At 32.3% G+C, this 21656-nt stretch overlaps 1 protein-coding gene across 1 annotated transcript; it reads left to right on the top strand.

Annotated features, from left to right (window-relative positions):
• Positions 1-7166: 7166 nt before the first annotated feature.
• LOC127736996 (acetylcholine receptor subunit beta-like) lies at positions 7167-20973 on the top strand. Its single transcript, XM_052247553.1, has 5 exons — positions 7167-7220; positions 9623-9780; positions 18490-18534; positions 19020-19144; positions 20910-20973. The coding sequence occupies exons 1-5, from the start codon at positions 7184-7186 to the stop codon at positions 20971-20973; spliced, it is 429 nt and encodes a 142-aa protein (XP_052103513.1). The 5' UTR covers positions 7167-7183.
• Positions 20974-21656: the final 683 nt, after the last annotated feature.

Raw genomic sequence — 21656 nt, 5'->3', positions numbered from 1 at the left:
TTGGTAAAAAAATGCCCATATATGGTAATCACATGACTTCCATTGAACTTGAAAATAGATAAGAACAAAAAAGACTGGGTCTAATATTTTTCTTAATCAGGTCATTAAAGATTGCATATTTTGGCGTTGATATTGATTCACTTATAGGGTCTTTGCATCTGCACTAAACACATTTATTTAAAAACCAGTTGTTGGCATGACACGGGTTATGTTCTTCTCATATATGTTATGATGGTATGATACTAAACCCCTAACGGGAAGGATTGTGCCTGATATTCATATGATGAAGACATAATCTTTCAATCAGTTTAATTGAAGTCTGGAGCTGGCATGTCAGTTAACTGCTAGTAGTCTGTTGTTATTTATGTATTATTGTCATTTTGTTTATTTTCTTTGGTTACATCTTCTGACATCAGACTCGGACTTCTCTTGAACTGAATTTTAATGTGCGTATTGTTATGCGTTTACTTTTCTACATTGGCTAGAGGTATAGGGGGAGGGTTGAGATCTCATAAACATGTTTAACCCCGCCGCATTTTTGCGCCTGTCCCAAGTCAGGAGCCTCTGGCCTTTGTTAGTCTTGTATTATTTTTAATTTTAGTTTCTTGTGTACAATTTGGAGTTTAGTATGGCGTTCATTATCACTGAACTAGTATATATATTTGTTTAGGGGCCAGCTGAAGGACGCCTCCGGGTGCGGGAATTTCTCGCTGCATTGAAGACCTGTTGGTGGCCTTCTGCTGTTGTCTGTTCTGTGGTCGGGTTGTTGTCTCTTTGACACATTCCCCATTTCCATTCTCAAATTTATTGCTTTAAGAAATGGGGTCAAACCGGGGTCAGCTTTCCGACTGATATTTAAGGTGACTCGACTGTTGCTCGAACTTTCTTTACTGTATAAGATTTATACACAATGGCATGATAAATATCAATTATCCAGTCATCCAAGCGTCAATTGTTTGTGCAAGATGAAAACGTTTCCAATATTCAATCGTGAAATGAAGATCGTTTTGTAAATGCTTATAGAATAACTAATCGAAGAATTCAAATAGAGAAAAATATTCAACGAGTGACCGAACAACACATAATTCACGAATGCGCGTAGCGCATGAGTTAATTATCAGTGTTGTTCGGTCACGAGTTGAATATTTCTCGATATTTGAATTCTTTGATTAGTTATTCTTTTTATTACAGTGGCAAATGGCTTTTTTTAATGAAATTAATGTAGAAAATGTAAGGAACTATGTCTTTTTTCTACGCATTCATATTTGTTTTGATCCGACGTTATCGACGTCTTGACAACGCCTATTGTTGTATGACGTCAGAGAGTGAAATAACCACGTTTATTTCACATGTTAAATTATCGGTTTTTATTTGACTGGGAAATCAATGTAATTCAATGCTACCAATGTAATAATCTTTGTTATCTCAAATGCATCCATTAGAGCTATTTTCCTAACGCTTATAGTTTAAAGGTTTGGTTGGCTTGCTTGCTTTGTTTGTATAAACGTTTGCTCAATCTTAATTACAATGCTTAGGCAACATTTACACTATCACGGCCAACCACACCTTTTAACTACAAACATTAGGAAATTAGCTCTGATGACGTTTAATTTATTAGTATGCGATGTAGATTTAGACCGAAACAGAAACAGAAACTTTGCTTTTCCGGTGACGTGAATTGGCTTAACTTTCCAAGATATATGTATTTAATGATGACGTGTCATAGGAAAGAATAAATTTTATCCTACATATAGATCAGGACAAGTTTTTTGAGAAAATAGAATTGACTATATTAGCAATAGATACCATGTTTAAGGAATTTATTGATCATATATTACGTCAGACTTTCACTCACTAAGTATGCATATATAATCAATCCTTCTGACTTCATAAATTTTGTTAGAGAGTCGGCTGAATTAAGACTTTATATAATGAAAATTAATTAATTTCCTTCTGTGAAAATGCATCGCATATACAATAGAAATGAATCGCCCTACAGTGAAAATGAAAGTCTAGTATCATTATTCGACAGTAAACATGAATCGCATAACGAAAATAGCATAGTGGAAATTGATTCAATATCAACAAGCTGAATAACAAAACCTGTCTTAAGTTAAACAACATTAATAATTATGTTAAAAGGTATATTTTTCTGCAAATAAAACTTAACTGCTACTTTTAAATCTCTTGCACGCTCTGTTCGTGAACTATTCTTAATATTTATCTATTTCAGTTGTGTAAAAATTTTGCACCTGAATGGCTGTAGGCGCGATGAAAACACGTCCGCATCTCGTACCTATATCATGAATTTATAAAAACAGTACATATTATATATTATTTCTTATTTTATTCAAAAATCGTGAATTTGTCGTCTGTTTATTTATCATCTACATCAGAAATTCATCACGGATACAGTAAAAATGACATATAAGGAATCGCACATTACATACACTGATAATTGCATGCTGCCAAAACGATTTAATATACTGTGACACAACTATAGATTTGATATTCTAATTATTTCAATAAAAATGTTAAATGTAGACGTTACTCAGATACAAAAAAAGTTACGAATGAAAATATTTTTATTTATTGATTCCCAAAAAGGGGCCTCCAAAATTTTATCAATATGCTGTAATCAGTATCAAGACATTTTTGAAAGTTCGAACAGGTGTGTGAGGTGTGATTCAAACTGATTTTTTGTTTACCTGTCAACTCAAAATGTATACAAATTGTTGTTTTAATTGTAATGAAATCCTTCTATCAAATAGAAAACAAATGAACTAGAAAGTTTATCTTTGCATAAAAATCAGTGAAACGTAGACTTATATATCTACAGTAAATTTTTCAATAATATTTTTTTAAATTGACTTCATAAGACGGAATTAAACTGATACTAGTAATGGATATACATACTTTTATCACATTTATACTTCTTGGTGAGTACAATTGTATTTTTTATTTATAGTTTGGGGGGAAATGATACCACTTAGATCTAGTGAAAATAATGCATCCAGTTAAAATGTTTATCTTCTTTCTTTCATTTATAGTTGTATATACCGTTCTGTCATTACCTCTTTTTTTCCCATATGATGATATTTTATTATTTTTTTCATCTTTTTATTCTGAGTTTTCAATTTGATTCTAGGAAGATAAAAAAGGGAGTCAGTCGTATTCGATTTTTATAGCTGACTATACGGTATGGATTTATCTCATTGTTGAAGGCCGTACGATTGTCTATAATTGCTTACATCCACTCCATGTGAACACTGGTAGATAGTTATCTCATTGGCAAGCATAACACATCTCCTTATTTTTATATTTATTGCTCCATGATTGTTAGAATTGTGAACTTTCGTCATAACTTTAATTTCACATACATGTATTTATTACGATGTTTCTCATAAAAAAATAGAATATCTAGTTTTCACCCTAGCATTTATATAATGTAATGTCGTTAATCCAACTAATACACAGAACCATGATATATTTTAACTCGGGATATTTTTTCTTCTTGCGTCTTTCGACAGCATGTGATATATACGTGATATACTCAGTTAATCTAATGTATGATGACTTCTTGATACCTCTTATGAATATTGTTTCTGGTTATTTTTTTTCTTGATTGATAGTATCCAACCAACAAATGTTGCTTCTTTAGCTAGCTTCCTGTAGAAGCGAGACTTTCCAAATTATATGCCTTGCTCCTTCAAATTAATCCTCCTTCATTTAATCTCGATCAGTGGAATAACAAAATTACAAAAACTACAAAAAAGATATACAATTAAATTCTGCACATACTCTGTACATAGCTCTACAATAACGATAGAAAAGATAAAAAAAAGACTCAAAAACAAGCAAAACAATAATAAACCGTACAGTATCAAAGAATGATCAAAGCTAATTAAAGTAAGTTATTGTAACTTATTGATAATAAATTATTGTGCCCCACACTCAAATGTTGGTGATATTTGTGGTTCACTGAAAAATAAAAATCCAACGTAATCCAATGTCTTCAATAGTTTTGCTACCTTCGACAATTAATCACCCAAATGAAAAAGAAGCTGCACAGTTAATGGAACAAAAACAGTAGACAAAGACAGCGTTGTTTTCGTAATTGACAAATGTGCATTATATTCAAGAGGCAGGATTCTAACCTTTCTGACGAAAGATTGACGAGGAATTGTCTCTGAACTCATTCTTGAATTGAACCAGAAGAGCCACGTTTGAATATTTCAATAAGGAAAACTCGATGTCTGTGTTTCTATCTTTTGTTCAAAATTCTCGAAGTTAATTATCCCGATGGATTATAGTCTCTTAAAAAAGATCATATAATAGAGAAACTGTATAATTCAGTTAAAGAATTTCATATTGATTGATTGGTTGATGGTTGCTTAACGTCCAGTGGCAAATATTTCATGCATGTTCAGGACGAGAACAAATTAACAATAAATACAATAGGTAGGTCCTGTAATAGAGGACATCCGGGATTAAGGTCGGGGAAATTTGGTCTGCCACTAGAAAATGAAGGGATATAGCCGGATAAGATGGCGTTCCACCTATATGGAATCAAGAAAGAATATTTCGCTTCTTAGACTTTTACTTAGCTGTCCGACAAGACCGAACAACAGCCTCAAAACTAAATGTTATGTAACATAAAAACAAAACTGTTGATTTGCTAAATGTGAGAGATCTTATGTATAACTTATCTGTATCTACAAAAACTGTTATGCGTACAATTAACGATCAATTAACTGTATTAGATAACACGGAATGGCACGGGGAAGTTTTTAATGATCGACGTAACTCACAGAACAGAAACAAATTAAGAACTTATAGGCAATACAAACAATGTGTCAAAACCGAACACTACGTCCGTCTGAACATTTTCAAAAGTGAGCGACGTACAATGGCTCTGTTTCGCTCCGGTTCACTTCCTCTTGCGTGTTAGACGGGAAGATACTCCAGGCCGCCTACACCCATTGCACACAGAATATGTGTGTTGTGTGAGACTAACAGCGTTCAAACAGAAAAACACTTTCTAATGGAATGCGCATTATATGACGATCTTCGATACAATCTTTTTAATGAATGCTCAAAACTTATTGAAGACTTTCAAGATTTTAATACAAACAGAAAATTTATTGAAATTATGAATTGTACCAATATCCAGTATTATTTTTGCAAATGTTTATATAAATTTTATTTGCGTAGAAAATTATTTTTACAGTAATATTTTCCTATAATCAATTTTTAATGCTTTTATTTATAAGATTTTTACCCAAATGTGATCATTTTATACTATATCATATTTCATAGTTAATATATATCTTTTTTAATCCAAAAATTTTTATATTTTAAGTGACCTGTCCCATTTTGAGTATAACTTTTATGAGATTATATATAAGTTCAAATAGTATATTTTTGTATATATTTTGGTTTTTAGGATCAGTGTCTCATAAGTCATTTTTTGGCTGGATATTGATTGTTGTTTGTGTGTATTTCAATATTATGTGAATACCTTGTCTCAATCAATATGTGACACTATAATAAACAATTTTATTCTTTATTCTTATTCTGTAAGCACAAGCAATTAAAGGATTATGAAAATTCATAGATGTTATATTGAAATAATAATAGATTCAAAACATAATTAGTGTTTACTGCAGGTTATAACAGATACTTGTAAATTATGTCTAGGTTAGTCTATGGAAAGGTATATACTATGAAATTTAGAGCGAGGGGCTTGCCCCGAGCTCTTAATTTCATAGTATCTATCTTTCCATAGACTATCCAATTTAGCACATATTAACAACTCGAGTAATCTTTTAATTGGTCTATTGATAGTTTATTTTGGCTGACTACTTGTATCACAGGTGTTTGTAAAAAGGAGCTCATTAACGAAGTTTTGTAAATCTACTCACTAGTATTATTGTAAAATATGTGATTTCAAAAGGCCCTTCACTCCAGAATGAAAAGATGGTAGCTGCTGGTGTAAGTATGTATACTGATATAAAGCGGTGTTTTACTATACATGTTCTTCTTACATGGTAAGATGACAAAATAAATTGATCAAAAGCAGGCAATAATTAAATTGCAGTGGAAGCTTTACATGTTTTGAAAACATTTTTTAATTTCACAGTAAAACTAAAGCTATAATAAATTTGAAACATAGCGATAGTTTGTCCCCATAGATATAGTCTAGCAGACAGGCATTAAAAAGCAACTACCAATAGATCAGAGATTATAGGTTTTGTGTTTTGTGTTGTTTTTTTTTTTTATTATTTCAAAGTAAAAACTAAAAGATTTATCAGAATATGTTTATATATATATATATATAGGTGGCACATCATCTTCGGACATAATCACAGTTTTTCAATTCATGACATCGTCCTGAACATGCATGAAATATTTGCCACTGGACATTAAGCAACCAATAATCAATAAATCAATCAATTCATGACGAAATAGATCACCTTCCTTAAGAAAGTTTATCACCAAGTTGCTTTAATTTTCCTGCACAAGGTTTCATAGTACACACTTTTCTGTGTACAAAGTAATTGCATGGATGATATATTATCATAATTTTAAGATATCGTTGTACTGTAATCAAGGTATAAAGAACCATATGTATTACCCTTTATTTAAATGATAAAATTTGCAATTGTCAAAAACAATTTTTAGATCCAAAGATTTTAATAGTAGGATATTTAAAAATCAACGTGAAAACTATTTAATTTAATTTGGAACACAGCATTTTATTTCAAAATAGCCAGTGGCAATTTTTGTTTTAAATATCTTGATTACGATACAATGAAATCTTACCCTTGTGGTCATTCATGCGTAGTTACTTAGTACACAGGAAAAGTATGTACTATGAAAATTAGAAGGCAAATATAAGCAATTTGATTGGACGAGAAGTTGTAAGTATGTGCTAATGTTCAATATGTCATTAAGGATAAGTAATTAAATGAATAGAGTTAATGAAATCCAGTCCTTTGTCCATAACAAATTGTTGTTTTAATAGTAATGAAATCCTTCTATCAAATAGAAAACAAATGAACAAGTTTATCTTGGCATTAAAATCAGTGATACGTATACTTATATCAACATATCTACAGTAACTTTTTCAATAATATTTTTCAAATTGACTTCATAAGACGGAATTAAACTGATACTGGAAATGGATATACATACTTTTATCACATTTATACTTCTTGGTGAGTTCAATTATATTTTTTATTTATAGTTTGGGGGAAAATGATACCACTTAGATCTAGTGAAAATAATGCATCCAGTTAAAATGTTTATCTTCTTTCTTTCATCTATAGTTGTATATACCGTTCTGTCATACATGCTTTACCTCATTTTTTTCCATATGATGATATTTTATTATATTTTTTTATCTTTTTATTCTGAGTTTTCAATTTGATTCTAGGAAGATAAAAAAAAAGGGAGTCAGTCGTATTCGATTTTTATAGCTGACTATACGGTATGGGTTTTTCTCATTGTTGAAGGCCGTACGATTGTCTACAATTGCTTACATCCACTCCATTTGAACACTGGTAGATAGTTATCTCATTGGCAAGCATAATACATCTCCTTATTTTTATATTTATTTCACCATGATTGTTAGAATTGTAAACTTTCGTCATAACTTTAATTTCACATACATGTATTTATTACGATGTTTCTCATAAAAAAATAGAATATCTAGTTTTCACCCTAGCATTTATATAATGTAATGTCGTTAATCGGACTAATACACAGAACCATGATATATTTTAACTCGGGATATTTTTTTCTTTCTTGCGTCTTTCGACAGCATGTGATATATACGTGATATACTCAGTTAATCTAATGTATGATGACTTCTTGATACCTCTTATGAATATTGTTTCTGATTATTATTTTTTTTCTTGATTGATAGTATCCAACCAACAAATGTTGCTTCTTTAGCTAGCTTCCTGTAGAAGCGAGACTTTCCAAATTATATGCCTTGCTCCTTCAAATTAATCCTGCCTCATTTAATCTCGATCAGTGGAATAACAAAATTACAAAAATTACAAAAAAGATATACAATTAAATTCTGCACAGACTCTGTACATAGCTCTACAATAACGATAGAAAAGATAAAAAAAGACTCAAAAACAAGCAAAACAATAATAAACCGTACAGTATCAAAGAATGATCAAAGCTAATTAAAGTAAGTTATTGTAACTTATTGATAATAAATTATGGTGCCCCACACTCAAATGTTGGTGATATTTGTGGTTCACTGAAAAATAAAAATCCAACGTAATCCAATGTCTTCAATAGTTTTGCTACCTTCGACAATTAATCACCCAATGAAAAAGAAGCTGCACAGTTAATGGAAAAAAAACAGTAGACAAAGATAGCGCTGTTTTCGTAATTGACAAATGTGCATTATATTCAAGAGGCAGGATTCCAACCTTTCTGACGAAAGATTGACAAGGAATTGTCTCTGAAACCATTCTTGAATTGAACAAGAAGAGCCACGTTTGAATATTTTAATAAGGAAAACTCGATGTCTGTGTGTTTCTATCTTTTGTTCAAAATTCTCGAAGTTGATTATCCCGATGGATTATAGTGTCTTAAAAAATATCATCTAATAGAGAAACTGTATAATTTAAAGAATTTCGTATTGATTAATTGGTTGATGGTTGCTTAACGTCCAGTGGCAAATATTTCATGCATGTTCAGGACGAGAAAAAATTAACAATAAATACATTAGGTAGGTCAAGTAATAGAGGACATCCGGGATGAAGGTCGGGGAAATTGCGTCTGCCACTGGAATATGAAGGGATATAGCCGGATAAGATGGCGTTCCACCTATATGGAATCAAGAAGGAATATTTCGCTTCTTAAACTTTTATTTAGTTGTCCGACAAGACCGAACAACAGCCTCAAAACTAAATGGCATGGAACATGATAACAATAACAAGAATTGTAAGCACAAGCAAAGGATTATGAAAATTTATAGATGCCATATTGAAATAATAATAGATTCAAAACATAATTAGTGTCTACTGCAGATTATAACATATACTTGTAAATTATTGTTCAATATGTCATTAATGATGATAAGTTATTAAATGAATAGAGTTAATGAAATCCAGTCCTTTGTCCATAAGGATGACAATCCTTGTACAACACGTATGTTTTAATTTACGACAAAGTCCAGAGTACATGTAAAAATGAAAATAAAATTAAACAATTGAAAAAATAAAATGTTGATAAAACACTAATTGCCTTGTAACAGGCCACGTATGGACCCCTCAAAGTGTTGTTGCAAGGGTTCTTAACGTGCAGAGAGCGTGACACTCCCTCTACCTAAGGCATTGGATTTAACGTCCCCATTCTGACCGGATGTGGCTGCGTACTTGTACATCCTGCATAGCCAAACGGGCGTCCCAATATGGCAAGGGTTTTACGGCTGGTCGGAAGAAGACGAAGAGTGACCATAATTCATTTCCCCAGTCACCCTAGGGAGTTCTTTCATATTGAATCACGCGTTGAAAATTTACCATTCAACATAAAAGTTACCACCCATTATCTGAAAAAACGAAACCCATAATAGATATAATTAATTTAATTACAGGTGTTGTGCAGACTACGAATGCTTCGCCACCGAGTTATAGTATAGAACTGGAAGAGAGTCTGAGGACCGAGTTGTTTACGAGCTACACAGCGCAACAAAGACCAACCCAAAAAGTTCGAGTTGGCATAAGATTCCACCTTTTAACTGTTAACGACTTGGTATGTCATTTTTAACTGTATAGGTAGTGTTTAAGTAACAGGTCGTCGTGTGAATCTTATAGTGTTATGTGTCCCCGTTTGATAAAAATGGAGATAGTTATATATTTGAGATCCAAGTGCAATGGTCTATCTCCCTTTACAACTATAATACGAGATATCTACACTCTTAGAGTTTCTGTCAGATCTACACTGTTCTATATCCACACTCCCATTGGATTATAATGGCGTATTCATCTAGTTAGTTCAGAGAAAAATATTTTTATAGTGTTGTATCTCCACTATTTCTTGTGTATTTTTTATGTTAAATAATCATCAAAATTATCTTAGTAGTACTATTATCAAATGGTTTGCATGGTTTGAACTCAATCTATGAGCAATTCTTAGCAAATACAGCAGTACAGAATAAGGGATATTAAAAAGTTAAAAAATCTATGGTATATCTCCAATGGAAATGTCGGGATAAATTTATAAAACATCATTGTTTGTAGTGAAATCTCCCCAAAAAGGGGATGTTTTATTTATCTTAGTTGCTTGTCTATTAAAAAACAATCGAACAAAGAGTTACTATTTATGTGAGTAAATTCGATTCCTTTGTAACTTTTTATGTCTTAGTCAAACATTTATGATATCGTCAATGAGCTTCCAAACTTTAATTAAAATTTATACCACTATTACCAATTGGGAAATACATCATTATAAGATTCACACGACGATTGTTTAGTAAATGTATGGTCTCAAGGTCTTTTTATGAAACTTTGCATGCAACTAGAGCACGAAGATCGACTCTGCATTTGAATATCGAAAACATTACATTTGCAATGCTTATACTATCTGAGATATGGCCACACAATATAGGAAATTAGAAGTACAAATGTACAGAATACACATAACTTTCGCCAAAAACTTCAGCTATTTTAACTTAACATTTTAGGTCTGGAAATCCTGGACGAATTTTCTTTAAATTATGAGATGTTATTGCTACTGAAATTTCAGTTTTATTGAAAAGAGAACATTGAATTCATTTGTTGAGTATACATAGTTGAATCTTCCACATAGCATAAACAAAAACGCAGAAGAGACAAATAAAAGCGTGACGTCGTGACTTCATTGTGCATCGATATCTTATTATTCGATGTGTTTGTCTCCCACGCGACGCGTGGTGGGGGACAAAGAAATTCTGGACGTCCGTCCGTCCGTCCGTCTTTCCGTCCGGTCTTGTTAGCTCTTACGTGTTTAATTTTTGCCAGATTTTAATAAAACTATTAACATAGGTTCATTTCAGCAATGGCACGGACAAGTTCGAAAATCAGTGCTGATCAACTATTTTCAAAAGAGTTATGCCCCTTGGAAATATTAATTATATGGACAATTGCATTGTTAGCGCTCTAATGTGTACAATTCTTGTCAGGTTTTTATCAAATTTATATCAAAGGTTTATATCAGCAATGTCTCGGACAAGTCAAATATTTTTAAAAGACATGTACAAGAATTGTGGACACTTTTGAGGGAGATAACTCAAATTAAGAAATAATTCTTTTGAACTGGGTTTCTAATCTCCTTGACTCATCTGGTGTCCAGTTCGCAAGATAAGACAACTCTCGATATGTGTCGCGATGGTCTATATATGATCATATATGTGCTAATTGATTGTAATCAGTGGGAATCCTTTAACATGTTAACTATCAGCAAGGATTTGTATAGTTTTAAATCCTTGCTATCAGCAAGACACTTGGTTTTAAAGAGAAAGAAAAATTATATTTAAATATGCAATTACTTGGGCTGTAGTAGAAAGAATTCACGACTAACTATGTCAAAAAAGTTCATAGTTTAATTTTCATTTGGCATAATTACAAATCTTTCTTTCAAAAGAATCTTCTTTGTCCTTCTTGATTATGTAAAAAAAAAATCTGAAAAAAAGGTATTTACTACATGTATCTGTTTTATATGCCTCTGAAACCGTAAACGATTGACTTTACAATGGTAATTATGAGGTCATAAGTAAAGGTAATTTTTCAGTCCTGAGTTGCAAGTAAATGGCACAAAGTCCCACGCCTGACCGTCACATAATTGATAGGACAAAAATTCACAATTAAATAGTAAAACTGTTTACTATCGTTTGAATGTATTAGAGAAACTTAAATTATTGAAGTACTTTCTTTTTATCACATAAATTCATTATACAGCTTGAGATATTGTTCGTTAGAATTGATAAATGAAGACTTATTAAATTTTATTCATGCAAAGGATATATTTCTTGGTACCATAAAGCCAGTCAAGTAATAACAAATTTTCGCAGCCTATTTTCTAAATAATCACTAGATCATTATGAATTCTTTTACCGTGAATTAATTTTGTTTACAAAGTTGTATATACTTATAATTATTAATGTCCAAGAAAACACAAACTATTACTATGAGATAAGTTTTTCACATTGCAAATCAGAGACAAACTATCTCTAACCTGACTTTTTTCTGGTACCATCTTCGTGTCCGGGGCTTTTGTGTCCTACATTTGAAATGTATCATCTTAATTCAACAAATGGATATATTGGCTTATAAATAAAAAGTTGTGGTATGATGAAAACTTTCCGTCAATTGAAAGAACAAAATATGAGGATGTTATCAACAGTTAGATAATGATGTTTATTCTTAACATAAACCCATATTGAAAAAAAAAGATGGGAGTAATATTCAAAAACCAGACACAATACAATTTCATATGAAACTCAGTCATAAATTTCGAAAACATGTGCGGTGTGAATCTAAATTTTTCAATAAACTATATAGAGCTTCATCTTCACATGTGTATCCGGGATCGTTTTCCGTCTTCCTCAGGCAACTTTAAAAAGCAATTCATATTGATGAAGATAACAAATGTTTTCATATTTATTAACCTGCAAAATCGCTAAATAAGTTCATGAAAAAGCATTATAGGTCTGCCATATACAACTTCTTATACAGCCATTGTATTTTAGACGGCCCTTTATAGCTTACTGTTCGGTGTGAGCCAAGGCTCCGTGTTGAAGACCGTACTGTAACCTATAATGGTTTACTTTTATAAATTTTGACTTGGATGGAAATTTGTCTCATTGGCACTCATACCACATCTTCTTATATCTATAAACAAAACATGTCTATCCAAAATAATTTTGTAATCACATAACCCGGTAAGCAGAAAGGCAAAATAGATTTTCAAAAATATTTAATATGCACTCATGTGGGACGATCATTTTTATATAGACACCAATAGGAGGCGAATTGGAACTTAGACGATTAACTGTGAAAAAAAGGCATAGGATAGCAAATTTACGTACCAAAAATAAGATGTGTGGCATAAACTTAAACAAACCAGAGTTAAGTTCTTTTCTAGAACTTGTCTGTTTTGTATTTTCTTTTATGCACGTTCTGTTAATCTATACTGAGATTCAAAAGATGGAGGGTTGAGACCTACAAAAGTAAGTTTAACTCGAACACATTTCCATATACATGTACTAGGACCTGTCAAAATTTGGGGACCTCGTAAGTAGTTGTCGTATGTCATATCTTATTTGTTTTCTTTATTTGGAGAGTGTTTGTGTGTATAACAGACCTTAAGAAAAATAAGAAGATGTGGTATTATTGTCAATATCAGAAAACAATCCACCAGAGACTGAAAAACGAGGATGTAAGCAAACACCACATAGTTTTTTTTTTAAATTCACATTGAACGTATAGACTCTGGGCGATTTAGATCCTGACATTTTTATAAAGGCATGTCTATTGTTGAGTATTTAAGTTGCCCTGTAAGAGCCTGTCTTTTGGAGAAGGCTATATTTTGCTCTCTAGATGTCTAAGTTATTTATGTGCATGGTTGGGTTGCTATCTCATTTACCAGAAGTTCATGACTTCTGCATTTACTTATACCCCACATCTACCTTCATTCATAGAAAAAGTATGGTCTGATAGAAATGATTACACTGATATTGAAAGGCAAGGTAATATTATTTTTGAAATATCAGAAAACCTGTTGCACATATCAAATGATATGTCAAAGAGAGTGCCCAACTGTTTTTGGATTTATTATTACAATTTAACTGTTGAATAAGTATTTTTTTTATATCATCGGACATTTGAATGTTCTAGATGCACAATTAACATATTGGATAGAAAATAAAAGGATATGGAGTAAATGTACATGAGACAAAATCGCACACAATACATAGAAAACATAGAAAAGTATCAATGAACAGGGCTTTTATTCCTGTTCTACATCTTGACAGTTGATGTAGGGTCTTCAACAATGAACGAATCATTCCAATATTTCAACATTCAAAATTTTAGTTAAATCTCTCGTGCACACTTGACATGCTAGACGGGGCTATATATGTTCATGTATAAACATCCCCGAGTACAGAAGTTGACGGAGTTATATACGTTAAGTGTACATTAAACTTTTAGAACTGTCAAATGATATTCAAAATCAGCATGAATGTCGGTCTACATCTTTCATTAATTGAATAGCTGGCAGATGATAAAACAGCGGGTGGTTATTGTTTAAATTCATACCTTAATATGGTTAGATAAGAACACAATAAACGATACTTGTACATAGCTTTTTCCTTCCAATAAATAAAATATGTATTATACATAATAAGTGTTTACGAGAAAGAAAAACAATTAAATCATTTATGTAACTTTTCACGAACCCTACAAAACTTGAATAGCAATACACAAATGCTTTGCATTTCAAGTTAATTAATTCATCATCCAACTTTTAGTACAGCATTTCAAATTCACAGTGTTTCCTTTGTCATTAGGTGTGTACTGCAAATAAGCTCTTTGTAATTCATTAGCAATTTTCTAATCATAAAAAATGTGTTTAAGTTCTACCTATATATCTAAATTATCCGGATAATGTTTAAAATTTCAACAATTTTTAATCGGGACTAAAATTCAATTTAACATTTTCGTCATCATGAATTTATTTTAAACAATAATTGAAAAATGATTAATATTATTATTATTTTTTTTTTAAGTTTCGACGCTATCTTATATCAAACATTTTCCGTCTTTCCCAACGTATAGATATCGGTTTCAGTTCTTTACAATATACGTATATAATACATGAACTGACGTTTGATAACGAAATAATCACCATATTCAAACTACCAGGGACACCATCAAATGCAAACTTAAAATATTTTTTTTTGCACCTTCAGAAAGAAGAATTATACAAAAATAACATGGGACATGGCGAAATAATGTCACTGCAATAATGAATTTTATAGGAATTTTTTACTACCACTCGTCATCATTGAATTTGGTTAAGTTATGTAGGAAAAACGTATCTTTTCATGGGAAATTTTCAAATCATTAGGGACACCACTTTTAAATAAAATAAAATATTTTTTTTTACATCAAAATAAAGATAAATCTAATAACTTTTTCACCTGCCATGGCAATAGTTTATGATTGTAGAAATAAAATGTTGACAAATCATTTTAAAGCAACTGTCATGTTTTTTCCATATACAACAATGTTAAATTTTATCAGTCCAGAAGTGCTCCCTTGTTATTCACTGATAACGTTACCCCGCTGAGCTGACCCTGATTCTTGTGTATGGTTATGCCCTTTGGAATATTAATTACATTGGAAATTGCATTGCATTTGCTCTCAAACCTTCATTTCTCTAAGATATTTGTAAAAAAATTTAAAGAACGAAATAACAAATATTTTTTTAGGTATTGCCTTTGGGTAGATATGATATGTTTAACGCGGGACATTAGAACTCTGTTCTTTTATCAAATTTTACATATACACTTGAATGTTATATATATATATAAGAACATTTGTTGTTCGACCTGTTAGTCAAATGCGTTTGGTTAAAATATATTGTTTCACTTTTTTGGTCTTTTGGAAAATGTTGTTTGTGCTGTATTTAGACCCCTCTAACAAGACATTTGTTTTACATGCACACGTATAAAAATTGCGGTTTTTATCCAACGCAATCATAGGTTTGAACGTTGTTTTCAATTTAGACTTGACTGTTTATATTTTTTCGTTTGGGCTTGAATTATATTTGCCTTCGGGTTTATATGATCCGTTCATCCTATTTTGACTCCTCAAAATTCAAGAGTCTACATGTATCCTAAATTGAGGTAAATTGTATGGCTTTCCAAATACCGTTTCGATTCTTAACATCACTGAAGAAACATTAATTGTCGAAATCCGGATATGGTGTACAAAAACCTTTGCACCTTTTGTTTGCGGTAAACCATCTTTTCCGCAAGTTTATTGTTTTCTGTTTAGTATTAAATTTATAATTAAGATCCATCTTATTACATCAGTGATCCGTTTATTTGGCAATCGTCAATGGCAGTCAGCAGGGTTTAAGAACATTTGTTGTTCGACCTGTTAGTCAAATGCGTTTTGTTAAAATATACTGTTTCACTTTTTTGGTCTTTTGGAAAATGTTGTTTGTGCTGTATTTAGACCCCTCTAACAAGACATTTGTTTTTCATGCACACGTATAAACAATGTGGTTTTAATCCAACGCAATCATAGGTTTGAACGTTGTTTTCAATTTAGACTTGTTTATTTTTTTTTCGTTTGGGCTTGTATTATATTTGCCTTCGGGTTTATATGATCCGTTCATCCTATTTTGACTCCTCAAAATTCAAGAGTCTATCCTAAATTGAGGTAAATTGTATCGCTTTCCAAATACCGTTTCGATTCCTAACATCACTGAAGAAACATTAATTGTCGAAATCCGGATATGGTGTACAAAAACCTTTGCACCTTTTGTTTGCAGTATACCATCTTTTCCGCAAGTTTATTGTTTTCTGTTTAGTATTAGATTTTTAATTAAGATCCATTTATTACATCGGTGATCCGTTTATTTGGCAATCGCCAATGGCAGTCCGCAGGGTTTAAGAACATTTGTTGTTCGACCTGTTAGTCAAATGCGTTTTGTTAAAATATACTGTTTCACTTTTTTGGTCTTTTGGAAAATGTTGTTTGTGCTGTATTTAGACCCCTCTAACAAGACATTTGTTTTGCATGCACACGTATAAAAATTGCGGTTTTTATCCAACGCAATCATAGGTTTGAACGTTGTTTTCAATTTAGACTTGTTTATATATCATTCAAGTATATATATGTTTGTACTTTTATGAGCAACACGACGGGTGCCACATGTGGAGCAGGATCTGCTTACCCTTCCGGACCATCTGATATCACCCCCAGTTTTTGGTGGGGTTCGTGTTGCTCAGCCTGCTTTAGTTTTCTATGTTGTGTTTTGTATACTGTTGTTTCTCTTTTTGTCCTTCTCGTTTGCCATGGCGTTGTCAGTTTATTTTCGACTTATGAGTTTGAATTCCCTTTGGTATCTTTCGCCTCTCTTTTACATTCATCCGATACAACTGTACTTCCTTCTACAGAATATTCAATTTCTTTTATCTCCAAAAGGGAAAAAAAGTTACTTCTTGGCCCGCCCCCCCCTTTTGTGGGAAACATTTGGTTGATTATATAGGGAATCACCGAAGCATGACTGTAGCGGGGCCCCTCTTATTGCAGTCAGTGGGCCCCCTTATAAAAAGTTCTTGATCCGCCACTGGTATCTATGACATAATGTATAGTCAGTGCAATAACGTTGTCCTGGATCTTTTTTTTTTTTTATTAATTGCCCCAATAAATGGAATCAAATTGCGCCACATTTACCTGCATATTTTTTTAACCTATACTATACATGTAACATGTACTATAACTATATTAGCGGGATGATTTTATTTTGATGCTAGGTCAATCTGAGATTTCTGTATACCGTTTCAGAGGAATTTTTTTTGCTGCTGGTACTTATAAAAGTTGTCCAAAATAATTCAAACAACTCTATACTATACATGGCTTTAAGAATGGAAATTATATTCCATCAGTATTTTGTTAGTTACCGTCAAAATCAGAGGTTTGTTACAAGAAAATGTTTTCCTTACTTGATGAAATTGCAAGAAGTTTAACCTGACCTTGAACATAACACCATTCATCTAGATTTTGAAGAACGAATGCATAAAACAGTAAGAGACATGTTTCCAAATGTCGTCATTAAGTCTTGTAGATTCCATCTTGGTAAGGCTTGGTGGAGGAAATTACAGAATTTGGGTCTGGCAAAAGAATACAAGAACAATGGAACTGACATTAGTAAATGGTTAGATATATAAAGGAGGGTGGAAGTCAATAATTTAGTAGATATATATACAAGTACAAATGAATAAATTGATAAAATTGGCGCAATTGTATGATTGTTTTATTGACGCAAATGAAACCTATAGTTTTCAAAATGAAGTTGCACAGAAGCAGCATTGGCGCAATTAAGTTTTGGCGCAAATGATTTCATTGTTGTACAGGGGCCTAAGCAAATGTCTGTACCAAGTCAGGAATTTGGCAGTAGTTTTCCATTCGTTCCTTTGGTTGATATAGTCTAGGGTTTGATTTTGTCAGGTTTAATGGACTTTCCCTTTTTGAAGTTATCTGTTTCACATTTTTCATGTCGGGGCCTTTTATAGCCGACTATATGGTATGGGGTTTTCTCTGGTATAAGGTTGCCTAAAATTGCTTACATCCACTTCATTTGAACTTTGGTAGAGAGTTGTCTCATTGGCAATCTACCACATCTCCTTATTTTTATATTTAAGTTCAAATTCGGTATTTTGTTTATATTTTTTATCCTTGATTTCAGAATATAAAAGACCAGACTTTATCATTATCTGGATACTTGACAATGGTAAGTCTATACTTTTACTATAACATTAATGCTAGTCCTGATATTTCATTGGCTTCCAACATACATTTTTTTATTTGAATTATTATACGAAATACTGAGAATGCTAGCCATTCTACAGATTAATGAAATGTGCATTGAGATATGCATTATTGGGCAGGATGCAGAACACAGCCATTGAATATTGAGTATGAATAAAAGTATATGATGGCAAACGTCAATGAGACAGTAACCCAACGATGCGTACGACCAAAGACGTCTGGAGGTCATTACTAGTATGCTGTATTCAACAATAGAGAAGAGGCACGAAATACAGTGTCATTGTGTATCTGAGAGAGAGAGAATGGTTTCCCGGCATAAGCATTTAATAATTTCCCCATTTCTCTTTTATGGAAACCTTTGAATGGATTCTCATAACAAAAAAATATGAGCTATGTCCTAGTTCGCAGACACTGTTTTAACACATTACAAACAATTTGTTTACTTAGGATTGGTGGGATACCAGATTAACATGGGAGAACACAAACGACACGTCACAAGATTATACAAGCATCAATTTTCTATTTGCCACAGAAGATTATGTTTGGAGACCAGCAATTATTATAGAGAACGCGTAAGTGATTTCATTTACTACCACTTATAATTATAGTTATCACGAAATGTTATTTTCTTGCATTTTGTAAATTTATTTCTTAATGTCCATCCATCTTCAGGGGCAGTTTCTAATTGTCAGCTTTACTTGAAACAAAAATACATGTACAAGTTTATTTAAATGTCAATATTTTATTTTAACTGCATGACTTTTTATCATTTATCGTAGGGTTGATGGAATGTCTGTTATCAGCGATACTTCAGTGCCAATGAGGATAGCACAAGATGGTCGAGTTATATGGAACCCAGCTGGTGTTTACAAAATTAATTGCGAGTCTGATACCAAATATTATCCTATGGACACACAAGGATGCTATTTGAAAGTCAGTGCTTGGGCATATACGCAAGCTGAAATAGAACTGTATTTCAAAGTACAGCCTGTCGATACAACCTTTTATACTGAAAATGGAGAATGGAATTTACTCTCTGCAGAAAGTTTTAAAGCTGAAGCGCAAACTCGAGGTGGGAATTCTTTCTCTTCTGTGTTTTTCTTGATCAGACTTCAACGACGTCTTCTGTTTCATGTTGTTAACACTTTGTTTCCAGTAGCTCTGATGGCTATTCTGATAGCATATGTGTTCAAACTGCCAGTTGATTCCGGTGAAAAAGTTGGATTTTCGTTAACCGTTCTGTTATCATATGCAGTTTATCTTACGCTTATCTCGGACAATATACCCAGTACATCTGTCACTGTCTGCTTTTTATGTAAGTAAACTGATATTGTATGTAATAATAGCTTTCCATAACAGTTGTCAGATTATTGCTGAAAGGAAATACTTTGATCAGGATTATTTTCCATTGAAAAAAGAAATCCAATGTCTACTACGTATTACGCTACTGGTACATCATCAAAATGATCTGCTGAAAATTTTTCTGAAACCTTATAAATCATGAATAAGGTTACAGCAATGTGTATTTATAAATATATGTGTGCTCGAGACTCAGATCGAAGTCCAGACTGTAATCGACATCCGTTCCTCAAATCGGAGTCCAATCTGACGTCATAATAAAGTAAGATTCCAAGTCGATGGCAATCCTGAGCGCCTCTAATTAAAACGTCCTTTTTCGATTTCTCAAATCGAAGTTCAATTTCTGGATTCTCTAATCGACGACCTTTATTTTGGCGTCTTGGTTACAAATAAACTTATTTAGGTAGACGGAGGGTGTGGGGGTCGTAATTAAAACTAATACAAATTTCTAAATACTTTGTAAAATATAGTTTTATCATGATATTTAAAAAAGAAAGATTATACGTGGAAAAACCACTTTTGTGTGAATAGAAAGAAAACTAAATAATAAAATTTTGAATTAAAATATGAGAAGATAGCTCATGGTGTGCTTTCAGAAAATGAAATGAATTGATTTCCTGTCCCAAAATTTGCTGATTTTATTAGTCTAGATCCGATTCTTTTCTGCTATTTTACATTCCAAGATGACAGACTACCCCGATATAACTTAAATGTTATTAAAGATACGAACACCAAGTAGAAGTTTGAACTCGACTGATATCTCACGACATAAAAATACAGACATGTGTGACAAGACAAGTGAAGTAAAATTTTATTAACACATTTTTTTACATTTAAACAGCCAAGTATATGTAATGATATCAGTTATGCAGTTTTGCTTACTTTTGGAGATTAAGCAAAAGAAAAATAATTGAGTTTTTATGATTGTTGCTACGATATTACCTGTTCATATGCTCTGAAATCTTTGATGAGTTTTAGCTATTTACTAGACCGAGATGCTAAGTCGGGTTTTAACGTGCTACCTGAAGAGGCAACACCTTAGGAAGACATACTCAGTCTCGACCTACTGAGAGACACGATTCTGGCTCAAAGCTGACCAGTCTACGCCTTTACTCCTAAATGCTGTGTTTGACGGAGAAGCAAAACAAATGTCAAATTTAAATTCTTTCGTTTGACTAAGCCGGGGATCGACCCCAATACTTTCTGTACTCGAGACTTTGACAAAGAAAATCTGTCTCTTTTGTTTAGTAAGATAACAGTCGTTACAAAATTAAATTGACAAAATTCTTAAACACAAGTGAAGTGCGTTGATGTGAATACAGTTACCAAAAACCCCCGAAAAAATGACAAAACGAAACAAAGTATTTGAACATATACGGAATGATTCTGACAATATAGATCAGCAAGACGAGATCTACACAAATTAGAAGCACTATGGCTGCCTAAGCCGAGTTCCGAAATTTATGGTTTTCTAGTAGAATAAACAGGTCAGTGTGTTTAACACTTAGCATTTCAAAAGCTGCTGTTTGATCCATTGACCCCATAATCAATAGGAATCATAAATAAGCATTACCATAAATATTAAACAGACAGACAAGCACGTACAATTGTAAAATGACGATTTTTCTAGGTCTCTTTGATTTTATGTCATAGATTAAAAAAAATATGTAATCATCGTTTTACCTGCATAAAATCTTTTTTTTTTTTGTGCCGAATCAGACAACG

Source organism: Mytilus californianus, unplaced genomic scaffold (assembly GCF_021869535.1).
Source record: "Mytilus californianus isolate M0D057914Y unplaced genomic scaffold, xbMytCali1.0.p SCAF_4, whole genome shotgun sequence".
NCBI classification, from domain to species: domain Eukaryota; kingdom Metazoa; phylum Mollusca; class Bivalvia; order Mytilida; family Mytilidae; genus Mytilus; species Mytilus californianus.
Note: the sequence above shows the minus strand (reverse complement) of the source record. Positions and strands in the feature narration are given on the sequence as shown.

Coding starts and splice junctions, on each gene's coding strand:
- LOC127736996 (XM_052247553.1), top strand. CDS start 7,184: ATGGATATACATACTTTTATCACATTTATACTTCTTG. Junction 9,781..18,489: donor TTTTAACTGTTAACGACTTG/GTATGTCATTTT, acceptor CCTTGATTTCAG/AATATAAAAGACCAGACTTT. Junction 18,535..19,019: donor TATCTGGATACTTGACAATG/GTAAGTCTATAC, acceptor TTGTTTACTTAG/GATTGGTGGGATACCAGATT.